Below are 19,143 nucleotides of genomic sequence, written 5' to 3' on the forward strand. Positions count from 1 at the left end.
GCTGAGCTCCCGCGCGGCTCCGGTTCGGGAGACGTCGGGGATAAATCAGAAAATAATTGAAAAGCAAAACTATATTAGGTACCTCGGCGATCGTCCGCGTGACGATAATCGCGCGCGGTTCAAGAAAGGCGGAGGAGAGAAGGAGCCGATAACACAATAGAGTTCGTAACGAATCAGATCTTTTGTACGTTCGGACAATACGCGCGCACGGCAGGTGAATAGAAATTCGTTCAAGTAGACAAGCCGCGTAATTTCGTCGCCTTTGACTCGCATTAACGACATTAACGACACGCGTATGGTAATGTACACTTGCAGCAATTTGGAGAAATCGTTAGAAGAAAATGGCTATCATTATTTACGAAATAAATTCAGTACCTCAATAACAGTTGAATCGTATATTTAGAGAAGATTCAAAATATTGCAATCTGCGAGGCAATCCGCTCCATCGTGCATCACTCCGCGGTGGAACGCACGGAAGGAGGCTCGTTTCAATAAATTTCAAACGAGCGTTTTGTGCTTTACGATCAAGCTGTTGATCGCGAAGACGACCTCGCGTATATGCGATCCCATCGCCGTAAAAATAGTTTCGCGATTTATCCTCGCGTTAACCCGACCCATTCGGCAATAGTAATAACTATCCCCGCAGCATCATGCACGTCTATTAACATCGCCCGGTGCTTTTTGTATGTCGAGAAATAAAAGATAGGTCTCCCTCCCTCCCTCCCCCTCTCTCTCTCTCTCTCTCTCTCTCTCTCTCTTTCTTTTTCTTCGATTAGTGTCGTGTCACAAGACGACGTTCGACGTCGACGTCATCGTCGTTGCCGTCGTCGTCGCGGTTCGCGTTTACGTCCGACGACCGACGTCCGTACGACGATAAATCCCGTCGGTATACGAGTACGCGCGGTGACGAGAGCCGTGCGTTTGTTTGGAAAGCGAACGCTGTGTGTAACGACGCGCGCGTACGCGTTTTATTAGCCGAGCATACTTATTCTGGAGGCTCTCTCGGCTTCGTCGGTAACCTCCTGCCTCCGTGCGGTCCAGCGATAGAAACTCTCTCTCTCTCTCTCTCTCTCTCTCTCTCTCTCTCTCTCTCTCTCTCTCTCTCTCTCTCTCTCTCTCTCTCTCTCTCTCTTTCTCTTGCTGGCGAGCGAACGCGCGTGAGCGTTTGCAAACGCGCGCTCCGCAAACTTTGCACAGTCCGCTCACGTGCCGACGAGAAATTGTCGGACGACAAGCAAGCTGGAGATGCTTTAAGTTAGCCGACGCGGAAGAGCCTTTCCGACGCATTCGCGGATAGACGCTTACGGATGAGCCTCGACCGGGAGATGCTCAAGAGAATCGCTCGCGAACGCGACCAGAATTTGGTGGCTCGACGAAATTTCGGCACCAGATTGAAAAATGTGTTCCCCTAATATTTCGACAACGCTTTCATTTTTTCTTATAATTTCATTTTTTCATAAAATAATGCCACGATATATTAGTGCGTTGTAAACGTTATGTAATGCTGTAATAATCAGTGATATGTTGTACTTATTGTGTTGTAAATAAGAAATGTATAAAAAGTTAAAGTGTTACTAATGATGTCGTATAACGTAGTATATATTAAGGACTCTATTCCAGTTTCTTCCTATATATTAGATTCCAGCCAAAGTTTATATCTCAGATTCTCTCATCGAGGTCGACCGCCACCCAACGATAATTAAAGTTTCTCGGAGCTGCCGAGGTGTAATAAAAGTGGAGACACCTCGTATTAACGATCGCTTCCTTTATCTTGGTACCGCGCCTTCTATCTGCGAAACGATTATTTCTTTCGTCTTTCGCAGCGACGCTCGCTTTCGCGGTTATTAGGTTGAAAGTTCATCCCTTTCTAACTATATTATGCGTACATTATAATAACTTCATTGTCCATTAAACAGGTTTTCACAATTTACATTAAAAAAATAATATTTTTTAAATTATGCGCAATATATTCTTACCTTCTCAATGACGAAATCGAAGGAGATATTTTTGGAAAATGTTTGAAATTTAACTTTCCTAACGATGAACATATACCTATCTGGCGGTCCAATCTAAGTTTCGGAAACTATTAAGTTAAATTTTTAATAAAAAGAAAAATTAACTTAAGGCTCTCGATAATAAACCAATAAATTGTGGTAACTAAAAGAGCTATAAGAGTACAACACGCGTAATTTTATAGATTAAAAGTAATTTACTTTAATTTTCACAAGATAATATTCCGGATAATATTTCGGCATCACATTGAGCTATTTTCAACGTTGTAAAAATTAGTAATAACTATTTCTCACGTTGTCCGTTTAGGTCACATATGATAAAAAAGTGTTCATCAAAAGGGGCATCTTATTCTCGTTGCGAGTGTGCACATCTTCGTAACCTGTCGCAACGTTAGCCACGCGCGTGCGTGCGTGCGTGCGTGTGTGTGTATGTGAATATACACGAGTTGGACAAAATGATGGCCTTCGTATATGTAGTAGCGAGTTGCACGTGAGTTGTGTGTGCGCGTTCGCTCGCGCGGCGGTCGGTCGGTCGGTCAGCGTTCGTCAGAGAAGAGCCTTTCCTTTCCGCATAACCAAGGTGCAGCGAGCCATACCTCAGTGCGCCTACTTTTATATACATTCTCGTAGAACTCGCGAAGTACGAATAATTCGCCCGGCTGGCCGAAAAAAACGCTCGCGGAACGCATACTGAGGAACGACTCTACCGTGTCCTCTTCAAGTGCGTCTTCCTCCTTCCTTTGTTCTTGTCCCTTTCCGAGGAAACTCATTTGCCGATGCAAACCGCGTCCGCGAAAATCAGAACCTGCCGCTTTCGAAAAGTTCGCTTGGCGCATTTGCACGATTTTTCTCACGCTAGATGAAAATCCGTCGCAATTTGTGAATTTTTTCAATTTTATCGCCAAATAATAATAAATGTATAGGTAAATAATAAAGAGATAACAATATTTATTTAAGTACAATAATATTTTCTTGCCTAATTGTAAGTCCTTCTTGCACACAATAGCATTATCGGTATAGCAGTCGGAATCAAGAATATTGTACGAAAATGTAAGATTATAAAATTTCATGCATACCGATTTATGGTTGGTAATCATTGCACTTAACTCGAAGATAAACAAGTTTAAAAAGTGGATAAATGCAGAAAGTACGCTGTGTACAAATCGATTGTTATCAACCGATCTCATTAGGGTGCCGTAAACGCGTACGGCATATATGTAATTATGTAAATACGTAATTACACCCGGCTATGATTACGTAAACCCACGGAAGAGAAGTGTTCCTTTAATATCTTAATTGCGAATCCGCTAAGGCGGTCTGGCGACGCAACGGGACGCATCGATGAAAGTACCCGTATCTTATCATTAGATGTTAACGCTAATTGGAAAACAGCGACGCGCCGGCGAAAAAATTTCTATCTAAATTAGCTAAATTAGCTAAGTATCTTGGCGTTGCCTTAAACTACTTGCAACGAACGATATCCCCTATAATCGATGCGCCCAAATAAAGAAAAAAGAATCGCGACAAGCGCGCAACGCAATAATCTCCTAAAATTGATTACGTAAATATAATCTCTCGTATCCTGCACATTAATAAAGCAATGGAAATTACATATTTTTTATCATCCCTTTATCTCGCCGATCATCGCGAGATCGCGAGCCAAATGGCGCGCGATCGATCGCTCCGAATTACAGAAGGAAAGGAAGGACAAGAGCAAGAATAGAAAATTAGCAAGAGGAAGAATAGAAACGAGGAGCAGCAGCAGCAGCAGCATGCAGCAACAACGGCAACAGCCGCATCAGGGACTGCCGCGATTTCGGTTTCGAAAATCGTCCGGGCCTTTCATTTTATCTCTGAGCTCCCAAGTCGTAGGTAGTAATTACCGGTGGCCGCTACCTGCCCGAGTGAAATAGACCTACCGAACACCATTTAATTTTATACCGTAGAATCTGCACGGACAAATCGCTCGGGCGTGCGCGTGTGCGTGTGTGTGCGTGTCGGCCGTCCGTATTGCACGTCTCGTTTCTGCACTCCGCTTCGTTGTGGTGTCTCGCGCGCTCGCCTTCGCTCACGATTTTACAGGCTTGTGTGTTGTGCGCTGCCCCAGTGTACCACAGACTTAGGCCATGCCCCTACGGTCCATATATCTCTCTCTCCATCCTCCCTGCGAGAGATAGGGAGACCTATACTTAATATTATTTGCTACCCACTCGGCAAGCCCGCCAGACTGCCTTTAACCTGACCACAAATTACCGAAATAATTAAAAAGTCTTTGCGTGGGAAGTTTCGCGAACCCCCCATCGCTTTCCCCCTTTATCATCTTGTATTGGTTGGGGTAGGCAAGAGAGATCCAAATCGAAACATCCGAGCCTGTGATTGAATATCTCTCTTATACAGGTCTATTAAAGACCGGATGTTTTACTCGAGATATGCCTCGACGCGGCGTTTCCTGCGGCATGTGTTCTTAGATACCATTTAATAAAAGGAAAAAGAATGTATGTCATCGTGCGTCGTTCAATTTAATTGTACCTGCTTTATAGTATGTCGACGGCTTTGAAAACGTTAAGGCGCATCACGTGATTAGTAAAATTCGCTGGGTATTCGGTAAAACTGTAATCATTAAAAGCGCTGAAATTAATAATCGCGAGGATAACTCCTCGAAGTGGGCTATCATTTTCACATTCTTCCACGGCCGAGGCAATAATTTGATTTAGCCACAAAGAGCGCATTTAAGACACTCCATCCATCGGGCAATAAAATTCAAGTAAGTATTATCTACCTCCCTGCGATAATTATAAGACAGGTAGTTCCCGTTTCGCCGCCGCTTACCGGCAGAATTAAATTTTCATGAGCACATGCCTTATATTTTCCCAAACGATTAAAACAATTATAAAACCATAAAGCCGTTCCCCTCGGTCTCCTCTCTGGAAATCGAGGAGATTTATCGAGAGAACGTTTTCGCGAATGTGCGGGTACACTATACGTCTTGCTTTTCTGATCTCAATCGGACGCGATTGACGAGTGGGTATATCGTATTCGTCGTGGGAACTTGTCATCGTTGCAGCAAAACGGCAGGTCGTTATCGATGAGCTTTTGTTAACTCCGGTCGAAAGAACGTTTGAAACCCGATCGAAGGCCGGACTGGAAAGATCGGCCGTGGTCCGCTCAGCCTGAACGTCTTCTACCTGTCTGCCTCGGAGGATCGTGGATCCGAGAAACCGGCGGCAACAGGTGTGAGTTGGGGATTGTTTCGTTTACACGCTTTTACACGCAAGGCGTCTGTTCTGAATGCAGACAGATATATCGGTTTCGTTTCTATTAACTGATAAGTGTGCGGATGGCGTACGATAAAATCTCAATAACGATCGCTTTATTCCAGTCGAGCGATTATCGTTTCGCGTATATCGGTTTCCTCTTCCAAAGAGGAAGTCTGTTCTCGCGTCCCCCGTAATTAATTCCGAGTCAGTAATTGCGACTTAATCCGGCATTCTTCGGAAATTCGTGCGTTCTTACATGATGTTTAAAATGAGCACCGAGCCAGCAATTAGAGAAAAATTTGTTCTAAAATTTATATGATTTGTATCTTTAAAAATTTTTTTAATATCCAAAATTAATTATAAACGAACGACCATAACAAGCTTTATGATCGTTGATCGTTTGCTGATATACTCAATCATGAACTGCCACTGCGGGCGTTACTCTCGAATTCACAAAATCATAACCTTGTAAATCGCGTTTTGTCCTGGCTCGTCGATTATATTTCCCGGTCACTTTTCGTGGTAAAGAATTGGAAGCGTAAAACAATCAGCCGAACCGCCCGAAACATCAGCCGTCATATATCAGCACAAAAGACCGTCGCGCTGATCCGCGAGTATAGCGGAAAGAAAGCGGTGTCCGTAGTCTCTAATCACCAGACTATAGATTACGAGGGCGATTATTACCGATTACGCGTTGTGTAAGTATTCTCGCGACAGTGGCTAAGCGATTACGGCGGTAAGTCGAGTGGGGCGAAACGCGATAATAAATTAAAAGGAAAAACGTCGCCCGCGGTTGGTGGAGCGAACTAAGCGTTAAGGCGCGCAGTTAATCATAATCGACGTTGCTCGAGTTCAGTGAACACGAAAATGAGCAACGAGCCGGGATCGTACGAAGTCTCCCCCGTTTGAATTTCAGATAGTCTCTCATTATTGAAATTTCCAAATAAAACACGCCGCCGGCGATAAATCCCGCTACGTCATCCTTCTAAATGGCCGGCCGTTTGCGTTACGCATATTTCTGTCGCGCGTGCTATTCATGTACGCGAAATGTAACATGCAAAATGCACACACTATGCATTTAAGATGAGATGTAAAAGGGGAACTCACCGTTCGATGATAAGTGCCATATAATTCCGACGAGTGATAATTTGACTCGTTGGAACTGTATAGCAATTATAATTTATAATACATAATAAGAGACACGCGGCTGAGGGCTTTATTGGTTTCGCATGCAAAGATAATATGGCGTATCAGGTTGAAGCCGTATCTTCGCGGAGAAGGCAAGGGGATATTAAAATACATATCTCTTACACATCGGCGCGACACTTCGTCGAGGAACGCGACGCGAAATGGAGTAACTGTTAACGGGCTCGGCCTCGCAGTTTTCACCAGTCACACCTGTCGACGTTCATCGAATCGTCCACTCTTTTGTCCACGGCCGTCGTCGGCGGAAGACAAGAAAACTGGTGGCGGCCAATGAAGCACAGAGGCATCTGCGAAAAAAAAACCCCGCGTTTTTCTTCTCTCGAGGCGGTATTCGCGCGGTTCCCGCACTGACGAACTGCTCTTCTCGCGCTCGTTCTTCTTACCCATATTATTTTCGATCGAATAACGGAGCGATCGACCAAGAAAATCCGATTAACATCAATCAAAAGAAATTGTGCTGATGTCGGGGAAAAAAAGATAATCGCCCCCCGGTAATCATGTCGAGACGACCGCCCAAACCGCCATTATGGAATATAATTTCCTTATTCTTGCCATCTCTGTCGCAACAAGATTTAGTTTCTATACCGGGTACTTGTACACAATAAAAATTGAATCGAGACGAGTAAATCGCAATAAGCGCGAAGAAGCTGATGCGAACAAACTCGGTGGCGTAAGTAGCGGAATTAATATCCACATCGTCACGTGCTGCTTCGGCAATTCCCATCGTGCGCTGCATTCGTGCCGTATCACAGAGAGCGCGCCCCATTACTCGGCGCGTTTCGAAACTCGTGAGGAGCATCTCGCGGCTCGTTTCCACGAACTCGTAAAAGCTCTCCGTGCAGGTTCGCTCGGCGGCGAGCTCCGCTTCTCCGCCTGATGTTGCTCCTTCCTATCGGCGCGGCGCGGCGGCGCGGCGAGCCGAGGGGGAAAAAGGACTCGCAGGCACGCACCTGTGCGCCGCCGTGGTCCATGGGGTACCATGTTGGTCAGGACGGGGCCCCCAGCGCCACGCCACGCCACGCCACGCCACGCCACACGGGGCAACGCCACCGGACCGCATTATCTGTCTATCTGCCGAGCATTCGCCGAGGCTGCTCCCTCCTCTTCTCCGCCTCGGGGCTGATTTTTATAGGGGATTCGCGTGACCGCCGGCTAAACGCTTCGCTTTAACCCGGCCCCGGCTCCGCTTCGGCTGCTGTGCAGCGCGCTCTTTCTCTCTTTCTCTCTTTCTGTGTTTTCATCTCTTCCCGGCCTGCTCTTCGTTTCTCCCCGCCGCGGCTTTTTCCTCGCGGATCCCACCGCACGTCCTCGCCCGGCGGCTCTCGTTCGCGCGGAAGGCGCTTCTTCTGCCCCGAAGGATTCCCTATTTACACCCCGGCCATCATCGCGTTCCGCGTTATTTCCGTTCTCTCACACTTTGCGCCTCGCTTCTTCAGTTCTCCTCGCCGGGTCCGGCGAGATTAATATTTTGTTTGATTTTCTTCTCTACTTTTTTTTCGTCATTACCAATTTTTCTTATTGCCTTCGCCACTCTACATGGTGTAAATCGAGAAGGCATCGGATCTTGCCATTGTACCGCACATCCTTCTAGTTAACCGAAGTTTTCACTTTCAAGGAGCATTCCTCGTTCTCTTCCTGACATCGATAATTGGCCACGCCGATCCAACGCGGAATGGAATGGTAACAGAGATTAAAAAAAAAAAGAAAGAAAAGAGAACAAGATGGATCGAGGTGAGAGATGCGCGAGAAAATCCTCGGTTCTCAGGACGAAAGCGGAAGGAGGTACCTACGGGTGCGCCGGCTTAACAGATCGTCGTCGTCGTCGTCGTCGTCGTCGTCGTTGAGCAAGAAACGCAAGTAGCGTAGGACGAATATACGTCTTGCTCGGCTTTATCTCCGCGTCTGTCACGCGGAAGAACTCGAGCCATCAGTCTATGCCGCGGCAAATGCGTAACCGCAGATTTTAATTAAGACCGCGCGATAGATCGAATTTAAAGAGCTCACGTTAATTAGCTCGTACCTCGAAATATCGTCAGCGCTGGCGCGATGCAAAGAGACCCATAATCGCGCGAGCGTGTAATTACGGTCTCAGTGGACCGCTTTCAGGTTCTTCTAAACTCGGGGGGGCCCGGCCCGGCGCGCCGGAACTGAGGCGGACGATCAAGGCGATTGTATGCTTGAAATAATCGTGATTCGAGATTCCGCGAGTTAATCAATCGGCTAGTTAATCAATCACGCTCGATTAATTATACTCCGCGCTTCACGTCGAATGAAACTTTCTTGTCGAGGCCTACGACTTTGTCTAAACGATCGTAAGAACTATCTGAGAAAATTGCGACAGCGCGCACATCTGTGAGAGACAAGATCGGCAATACAGTTTCACGGCAAATTGTCCAAGATATATCAATGGAAACCTATAAAACATATAAAAATTGCAGATGCTGAGAAAGTTAGAGACGCGTTGCTGAAAACGGTCAATTATTTTCCGCCGTTGTGCTAATAATCATTATCGTTACTCGCCATATAACGACGCAAAAATATATTGCATTACGTAAGAGCTCGTAAAGAGAAATGCAAAAATTATTCGTTTCCACAAGTAGCTGCAATTATATACCTACTTTTCGAATTAGCATTCAAGATTATTATAATAATTCAATAAACGTCAGTGAAAGCACACAATTACGTAACGCGTATTCGCGTGCGCCAAGCAATAACGTAATTGTCAAGTTGGTCGAAGGCATAAACGTAAGTGACTGAATCGCGTCAATAACTACAATAATAATATGATGTAGAATATCGACAAAAACAGAGAGAGAGAGAGAGAGAGAGAGAGAGAGAGAGAGCTGCTAGTTGTTTAAAAGAATAGAAAAAAATCGCGGATGCACTTAATGGTCGGAATCAGAGTCGAGCAGCGCAACTGTATAAACTATGTTTCTCATATTGAATGAGAGTTGATGATAGTCCACGGCGCGTTCAGCGGTTAATTAAGCCGCGGCGATGGAGAAGACGCGATGAATTATCATCTCGCGGCGGCGGCGGCTAATAAAAGTCGGGCCGAGGCGAATCTCAGGTGCATCTCACGCGTCTCGCTGCACATATGCAGACGAATGCGGATCGATCTCCAGCACCGGGAATCCATAACGGGGGTTTACGATAATTGTTGGAGGCCTCGTGCAATTTCAAGCTTAATAAACCGGCGTCTCTCTTCCTCCACCGATCGTGCCGATCGTCCGCGATCGTCGCGGAATCTCTCCGCCGCGGAAAATCGCAATGAGAAAGCCGACCGACCGATCCGCCAGTCCGGTGGCTTCGATATTCGTTAGTCAGGCCACATCAACACCTTCCGATCCGCAAGGCCGTGGCTCTTCCCGTGAAATCGTCTTTAATCAGACCAGCCTTAAGTCGATCGCGCTCGATTAACCCGCGATTACGCGCCGCAACTCATGTCGAATAAAAAATAAAATGAAATGTTCGATCTGTAGAGAACTGTGAAGACTAAAGTGAAAAAATTGTAAAAACGCGAAACTGATAATGCAAATGCAAAATCGAAAAAGTATTTCTGTCACATTAAGATATCTCGCCTTTAGAAAGAATTGGTTAATTAATTAATTACGATATCACGAGTAACGTAACAGTAGTGTTGTAAAGATATACATCAGTATTTACAAGGATAATTTCCCATATATGCCATATGTTACAGTAACGATCTGTAAGTATGGAGCACAATCGTTTCATCATATATACATTTAAAACAAATCACGCGCCTACTTCCGGGTTGATCTCAATCGCGGGCTCATCGATTGCCGTGGCCGTAGGAAGCGTCAGCTGCGCGCGCACGTGAAAAGTCTCGAGAATCGCGCAAGAAATTGCGCGGAAGTAATCGCTTTGCAAATTACAACGCAACCGTGCGAAGGCTAAGTTCCCTTTCTCAGGTTCACGTATATTTTCCCGCGATTTTTTCGCAGCTAGCGCTCTTCGCGCGCATGAATCACACTGTGCCATGTGGTGAAATTCACGGATGGGAGTAACTATAATGTTCTTCCTACATTAAATTAATATTATCTTTGGAAAAACTACTTGTACACTTTAAGCAATTAATCAACTTTTTTAGTCAAAAGACGAGATGTTTTAACGTAGAAATTCTCTCAAATTTGATGTTCCTTTTTAAAATAAAACACGCGGAAGGGCACGCGGTCGAAGAGACACACACGAAAGGGCGCACGAATCTAACAGACGCGGGATATGCGCTTCTTCGGAACCGCTTTCGAGGAACTTTTTTCGGCATCGCACGTTATAACGGTAATTCCGTTCGGACTGTAATTGAAAGAGAGCAGCGCACACAACGCGGCAGCAACAGCAGCAACGGCGGCGGCGACGGCTTAATTGCACTAGGTCGAAATCATCGAGAGAACGACGGACGGACGCGGCGAGGGAACCCTCTTCTCTATAGCGTGGCCCGTTCTTCGAAAGTCATTTATAAGAAAAAGGGCCCAGGAGAGGAGGTGACCCCCGGTAACTCCAGGTCGGAGCGAGGCTCCGCAACGCTCCGGCTCCTAAGCTCCCATTATTCGTCGGGTTCGACCGAAATTGTCGATCGTTACGGAAGCGTGGATTTGCTTGCCTCCTCGCTCGAACACACGCATCATACTTTAACCCGGCAATTTACATTTGATATTTATAATTTAATCATTTTCGCTCGTGATTGCGGCTTTTTTCCGAGATACCACGGCGAAACAACGGCGGGATATAGCTAAAAGAGAAAGAAGTTATAATTATTTTTATCGTAGTGCGCGCTGTCTCTTAAAAAATATGTAAATTTTGCGTAAAATATCACATAATTTTCTTTTATTCCATTGCTATTTCAAGTTTATGATCAGCGCCGAAAATTCAACGGTCTCTAATAAATTGATACATCATTGACAAGTTTACAGGCGTGCCTGCAACTAAGATGCTAAAATTTTATACACGCGATTCTGACACGATGACTGACTGAACAATTGTAATAATTCATGGAAAAATAAGTACCCGCATATGCGCGACAAAATTTAATATTAATTACTACATTAACATACATTCCAATACAATATAATACATGGTGATGTGATAAGCAATCCGTAGACAGAAAATAATAAGCTATATTAGATATTTGATACGTCAGTTTAATATTAAAAAAGTCAAATTTAAAGAGTCCATGATTGGCGAGTTAAAAAAATACTATACTATATATATACAGCAACTATTCGATAGAAAAACGTAAGTTTGCAGTGCGAACGAAGACTGCGCGACATTGTCATTCCCGGACGAGGCTATCCGAGATAGTGCACAATACGGAGAAGAGACGCAGTAGGAAAATTATAAAGTGCGAGTGACGGGGCAACATCCGCAAAAAAAAACTATACTTACGCAGTAAGTGCGTAATCTCTCCTGTGGCTGAGAACAAGGAGAAGGATGTAGCGCCGCCCTCCTATCCTTGTGCAACTCGCGGGAGAAACGCGTTAAGATAGTCGTCCAACGACATATTACATACCGTGGTATACAGAAACACAGCCGGCGATCACGAAGACAAAGAGACGCCGATTCATTAGAAGCGAATTCCGATCGTGCTTTAATATATCCAACGAAATAGAATGAAATCTTGTTTCTTTGATGTGAAACTCAGTCGCATTTCTAAGCAGTCCTTGTACGCATAGTTTTTCTTAGTTATTAATTCCATCAAGAGTCAGAACCTACTTTTCCCTGATGACAATTCAATGAACATATTTATAATTATTTAACATTGAAAGTAAGAATATATTAATCTGTAAAATATATATATATATATATATATATATATCAGGTGCTACTTTTATAAAGTTGAAAAATGACGAAGGAGTTTCTTATCGTGTCAATATCTAAGGGCATAAGTAATTTAATAAACTGTATTAAGTGAATCACCGTCTTTCTCGCCTGTATTTATCTAATCGCTTCACTTTACAGCAGTTTGCTAGTTTTGTAATATGTAAGTGATTAATATATAATCGTTTTTTTACTAATTAAACTGAGGTCAACATGATTTTGATAAACGCGATAATCTTAATTAATTAATTTGGTCTTGTAATGTGTACATTCAAACATCGTTATATGTTATAACTTATCGATGAATAATTTAGCTATCAACTACATCGTGTAACCGGCTATATTATGCAAAAGCCGGCTTTGCCGGTACATGTGTGAAAGCAATAAAAATTGTGTGATAGAAGCAATAAAAACGTGAGAAAAGAATTATTAAGTATTAGTCTCATAATTTATAAATTTATGGAATGTTTTATTTTTTATTTTTAATATTAAAAATAATAATTCCGTTATATAAAGTTAAATCATAATATTACTGTGAATATTATTATAAAATTATTTTTCTTCTATTTAAATTGTATATTAATGTATGATAATTGTATGTTAATGAAAAATGAACTTGGCTTCTCTCTTTCTCTCTCAAAAGGAGAAAAAAATTTGTTGATAATTAATCTCCGATGTGTCACACACGCGCATGTTAATTAAGTTTCTTCGAGATCAAAGTAGCTGCGATTATAATAAAATCCACGTTTTTGTGTTACTTCTTTGCGATTGGTTTTGTATCATTGATCGTACCCCAAGGCGGAAGACTGCCAGAGATCAAAACACGTATACGTGAGAACGGCCTCGCGTCGCAGATGCTACATCACGCATGATAGCACCTTGTGCGGTGATGCAAGCGGTAAACTATGAGCATTTGAAAGGAGCCAACGCTATGCGCTGAGATCGCAATGATCTATAATGGTCGCGGGGACTGGTATGGAAATCTCGCCGCACTGTCTTGCAAATTAACTTCCGATACGCGATGGTAGCAGATCTTGTGTAAATCATAGTGATAACGAGACGGTACTCGTAAATCGAGTATGGGTATTTTCTATTACATTATCATAATCCAATGGTGGGATATGTACAAGCGTACAAATATTTGGAGTCACTGATGTTCCGTTAAATTATAATCGATTTCTGCCGTTTCGCGGATAGCGTCAAGAGCAAGTTTTGCTGCATAAAAGCAATTATATATCTATGTTTTTAATTAGTAAACGATAAAAGTTTTAATTTAAAAGGCGTTTATATACGAGAAAAAACCTACTTGATAAACGTGCAATGAAAAAGACTTGAGTTCAATCATACATAAATGTGTATCGTAATGGCTTGTCACGTACAACTGTTTATTTTTGCGTTGCAAACGTACGCCTCGGGGTATGTATGTACACTGCGTTCTGTACGCTTGCATCACCCGTTCGAATACCCATTGGCTCTTTTTTCCGATTTCACTTGTGTCGCCGCGCAAAGCGAAAGAAGGGGATACTTTTCACTCGACTGCGTGAAGCTTTACTGCTGACGATCGAGCAAACGTACAACGTTATAACGCAATCTAATGTCTTAACGATCGCGAAAACAGTCGTTCGCAGAGACTAAAAAGTGCGCGTTCGCGCTGATTATGTCTGATTATTAGTATAAATAGTACCGTGATCTTCTCGCATGCCGTGCTTTTTACGGCTCTTAAATGCCGGGTTAAATGCCTGCAGTGAAAGATATTGCAGTGGCCATACGGAGTTTACATTGCTAAGTTGGACGTAGCAATCAGAGGTTTCAGTTATTTTGATATGTGCATTATAAAGTCCATCTTTCTTGTCTTTTAAAGATTTAAAGTATACATGATTTTTTATACCTTGTAAATATATCACACCTTGTCGTATTCTATTAAATTCACGTTATAGATGATAAATATGGTCGATTATAGGTTTGCAGATTTGTAACTGTAATTTACTGCGTGTCTACTTTGAATTACAATAAACGCAATTTTGACATAATAATTGAAATTATATAATTTTCGGAATTAGAGTACCACATTACGTTTCATTTCAAAAGTAAAGTATTGCCTATACTGCCAACCTGTTTAATCCTACAAAATCATTTATTCTATTCATCTCCTTTCTGACTAGCTCGTTTGTATTTGCATCGAGTTGCACCCCGAGGGCGACGATATCTAGCTATTATTGCTTGACATTTCAGACGATTCTTTTCGCCCGTTTCGAAACGCGAAGTGAAGCACGCGAGAGAGTTATCCAGGTGAATCGGAGGAAGGTGTGGAGGCGACGTGTGTGTCGCGGCGCGTACCTGTATGAGATGGGCAAGAAACAGGACGTAGGTGGCGGCCGCCCTCATGTCTCTCCCTGGGGAATCCCTCGACTACCGCATATCATCGATATCCCCTGCTGCTACTCCTCGGCCGCTCCCTCGAGCACTCCTCCGCGCTTTCGATGAATCCTCCACTGTCTTCCCGTCGCGCCGTTTGTACGTATCCTTCGCTCTTCTCTCTCTCTCTCCCTCTCTCCCTCTCTCTTCCTTTTTCTCACCACTCTCACCGAATATTATCGATCTCTCATCGGCACACTGCACTCAAATTTTTCCGGTCCGCGCACCAACACCGAATATCCACTGGCCTGTGTCCTCCGCGGGGAGGAACGATCCTTTCTCCTTTCCGTGGAGCACTAAACACTCGTCAACACTTGGTGAATGAATGGAAGACTCGCGTGCGTTTTTCTCCGCCGTTTCTCGTCCGTAAAGATCCTCGAATCCTCACTTTTCCCGTGCATAAGCGACATTCATAGAGAAGACTCGGGTGAGACTCGCGTAAGCTTCTTCACGTACCGCTCTCGCGACGCGACAGGTACCTTTCGCTCTCGAGAATACCACCACGATCGCCGTGATACGGTCCTCTCTCACGCCTCTTTTTTTCTTCGACCTGCAACTCACTTGCTTCGTTGTTCGTCGGTCCTCGTGCAAGACTAATCGCGTCTAATTTCACGACTCGTGCCTACAAATTTTCATCGGACAAGAGAAAGCGACTGCGCGCGCAAAAGCCTGATGATCGCACGCGCGCTACTCCAGAACTCGACACCTGCTTTCCTCGATGCGCAAGTCGCGACGTCCAGCACGTGTCCCACGTGTACGAGCGATACGACAGTTCGTAGATATCAATTTGGAAAGTTGGTAGCGTCGCGTGTATTCTTCCTTCCCGGACACGTAGTTACGGTTGGATCTGACACTGATTTTCGCCGGTCGATTCCTCAATCTGTAGGCACGTTGCGGCATATGAAAGACGAAAACGATTCGGAGTTCGAGCTATCAGATAATTCCATTCGCACTCCACGCGTCAATTGATCCCCGATGCACGAGGGAGGGAGAAAGAAATCTTCGCGGGAGTCGTTCGCACCTTTTGAATGAATTTGTTTATTGTCGCAAGACGCTCGTAGCGCACCCCGATTCACTCACACGAGTAACAATCCTGTGGTCCTAGAGAAGCGATTTCCTCGAGATCCTCGGGAGAGAAACGCGATATCTGGGCACTATACCGTCGGGAGAACGAGACGTGTGACACTGCCTCACGCACACGCGTGACACACCGCGAGAACCCGCGAGAGAGTCGGCCGCCCGGCGTCGGCGCCGCCGCGGAAACGCGCGGCGAACAGGTGTGTGCACGTGTCGGGCGTACGCGGGAACGTGTGCGTATAATACGGCGTGCAACGCGCCTTCGCTGTGTGCACGGGCACGCACGCACGCCGCCGCTCGGTAGCCGGCGTGCACAAAGACGCGTGTGTGTGTGTGTGTGTGTGCACGTGCGCGCGTGTGCGTGTGCGTGTGCACGAATGCGCGGCGATGTCCGTGTGTACCGTTCCTATCACTTGTTAATCCGTGTGCGCACGCTGGAGCACGGAAACGCAGTAACGTCCGCGGGGTACACGACTCGGTCGCTCCGGGGATACTGAGTCGGAGAGCCGCAGGCCGGCCTGCGGGCCTCCCCCCTAATCCCACCGCGGCTCGTCCCCCCCTTTCGGTGCAGCCCCCTTCCCGAGTCACTCCACCTCCGGGAGCACGGAGGACCCCTTTACGTGTGTACCCCGCGCGCGCGCTCTGCCTCGCATCCTTACGGGGTCCTCTCTCTTTTTCTCCTCCCGCATCGCGCATCGCGACTTTACACACGTTCGCCGACGCTCGCCCTCTCTTTCTCTTTCTCGCTTTCCATCTTACTCGATCGCAAAAATCCACCTCGTATATGCGCACGTGCGTGTGCATCGGGCCGCGTTTGCTCACGCGCGCATAGGTGACTGTGTGTGCGCGCGCGCCGCGCGAACATCTCGAGGGCTCTTTGCTCTCTCTTGCCTTTCTATGAGGCATTACACGACGACGTACACTTGTGCCCCCCGTGCCCAGGATGCTGGGCCCGGCTGAACACGAGCTAGCGCGCGTCCGTATATAATTCTTACAATCGGTTTCATCACGAGCGGCATCGCGGAGTCGGTAACGCCGCCGCGCGGTGGTTGTGTATTCTCACCTCTTGCCTCGCGATCGAGGCGAGAAACGCGTGGCTTAGGCGCGCTCTCCGACTGTCGCTCGTGATATGAATTTCGCGCGGGGGCTGCTCGCGAGGAGTTGCGGTCTGGGGTACCATCCAGGCCGCGAATGGCTGTTGCAAGTCGCCGGAGTAATATAAATTTCGTTGGTACCGCGAAGGAATAGCGGATCGATGAGCACAATGAGAATTATGGGAACAATAAGAGTCACTTGTTTCCGTCCGTATATAAGCGAAAAATACATGAAAAATATTAAAGCAAGACCCATTCCTGCAAATAATAATGGGTCTGTTTCTTTTAGCTGCACTTGCTGAATTGGTGCACACTGATGCAGTAAGTTAGAGTAAAACAAAATATACTTGTCTCACTCTAACTTATTGGCACCAGTTCAGCCTAGTTCAGCTAGTTCAGCCAGTGCAGCTAAAAGAAACAGATGGCATCTCAAATAAAAATTATTTTCTTAAAATCTGCACATGAATAAATTACTTTTTCGTAGCAAAAAGTTAACGCCTAGTTTTTCTCATCGTGATGTTTCAATTTAAGAAAAAAAAATACCGCAAGATATATTAAGAATTCTGTGTGGATATGTTAATCGAGGATTCACAAAATATTTGACAGGTTACTCTCCTTATAAATTGACTATCTTTTCTTGCGGAAACAAAAAAGGTGTTTAAATGTCGTTAATAATCATCGTATCGGAGATCGGTTGTTTGTATCGAGTCGTTAAGGTGGGTTCCCGGTAGACTCCGGCTGGCAAGACAAAATTATATGTATTCACGAAGAATGATTTTGGACGATGAATAATGGATAAGTCCTGTTGGTGTCGCGTGTCCATCGTCATTATATGGCTAGCGGGCCTAGCGGGCTATGCTCCTCGCGAAAGAGAGATGCCATCGCCGTCGCGTCGCGTCGTGACGATCGTCATTGAATTTCTGCCCCATATACATACAGTATATACCGTTCCACCGTAATTCGCGTGTCGGGAGTATCGTGCGAACTGAGAAGCCGAGTTAAATGGCTATAAATTATCGCTGCAATGAGAAACGTCTTCGCTGATCTTCTTTCAGGAACTACGTAAGTAACGATGTGTATATAACTTTTATGTGACGCAACGTCTGGTAATCGGAAAATTATAAACGCACGCGGATTATCGTACAGTATCACGTCTTTCTAGGAAATTAATTTATTGAAATCTGTATGTAAACGCGTGTTCATCAAAATTGTCGTAATAAAAAATTTGCGGACAGTTTTTAAATTTATGCGAGAGCATTCGCGCCACTGAAAACACTTATTGTTACAATGGATAAAAAATTTTGATATTTTTGCAATCCTAAACTATTTTACGTATCTATATGCAATGGTTAACCGAGGAACGATAACCTAATTTTTTTTTGCATAAACGGTTATCTGGGGTGAATTTTACCTCAATTAAAAGTCATTGTTATTAATTGCATATTTTTCATTGTTCTATAATTTATTAGTATTTGAGGACAGAATGTATATAGATTTACTCAATATTCTCTATAAAAAAGAAGAAATGTAAAAAATATTTAAAAAAACGAAAGAAGCACATTAAAATTATTGTGACGTAAGCTTTATTTTTTCGACAATGGAGTGTAAAAATCACTCCATATGACCGTTCTCGGGTTAAAGATTTATTAAAGCAAAATCGTGTATTTCAGCCATTATGAGTTTAAGAAGATTTTGGCAAACTGTTAAATGTCATTAATGATTGAAAAAAGCGCAAAAATTGATAAAAATATTCAAGAGGCAAGAATTGAATGACAAAAATAAATATCTTGGAAATGAAATTTCACGACGCTCGCGCCAGTTTTGATTAGCGCGGTCATTAGAATTGCGGCGGGGCTCTCTTCGGCTGAAAGAGCCTGTAACGGAAGGTATAGCGCAACACGGCGGGGCTATATCTATCCTCTCTTTCTGCTCTTCTGGCGGCGGTCTCTTGAATCCGACGGCGAACCCGGTGTGGTAGCGCAGCAGTATGGTGTACCGTGGTCCACATGGGCGGATGGACGAACGGGCGAACATCAGTAGTGGGATGCTGCGCGGTGATGCTGCTTGATCCGCACGCTCATCCGTCGTTCTCTCCCTGTCTCTTCCTTCTCTCTCTCTCTCTCGCCCGCTACAGTCTCTCCAGTCTCGTCCGTCCTTCTTTATCTCTCATCGTCTCATTCCGTCCCGTTTTGCTCTGTCCTCTTCTTACTACTAGGTACGTCACTCTTCTCGTTCTCGCTTATACCT

At 44.8% G+C, this 19,143-nt stretch overlaps 1 protein-coding gene across 1 annotated transcript in view; it reads right to left on the reverse strand.

The window, feature by feature from the left end:
* Ser (protein serrate) overlaps positions 1 to 16,285 on the reverse strand; it is a 45,067-nt gene extending 28,782 nt beyond the window's left edge. Inside the window, exon 1 of the mRNA XM_077413867.1 lies at positions 14,648 to 16,285. Coding sequence (XP_077269993.1) covers positions 14,648 to 14,695 — 48 coding nt within the window. The 5' untranslated portion in view covers positions 14,696 to 16,285. The remainder of the gene's footprint in view (positions 1 to 14,647) is intronic.
* Between the last annotated feature and the right edge of the window lie 2,858 nt (positions 16,286 to 19,143).

Source organism: Temnothorax americanus, unplaced genomic scaffold (assembly GCF_048541705.1).
Source record: "Temnothorax americanus isolate GAGA-0224 unplaced genomic scaffold, ASM4854170v1 Scaffold34, whole genome shotgun sequence".
In the NCBI taxonomy this organism is placed as follows: Eukaryota; Metazoa; Arthropoda; class Insecta; order Hymenoptera; family Formicidae; genus Temnothorax; species Temnothorax americanus.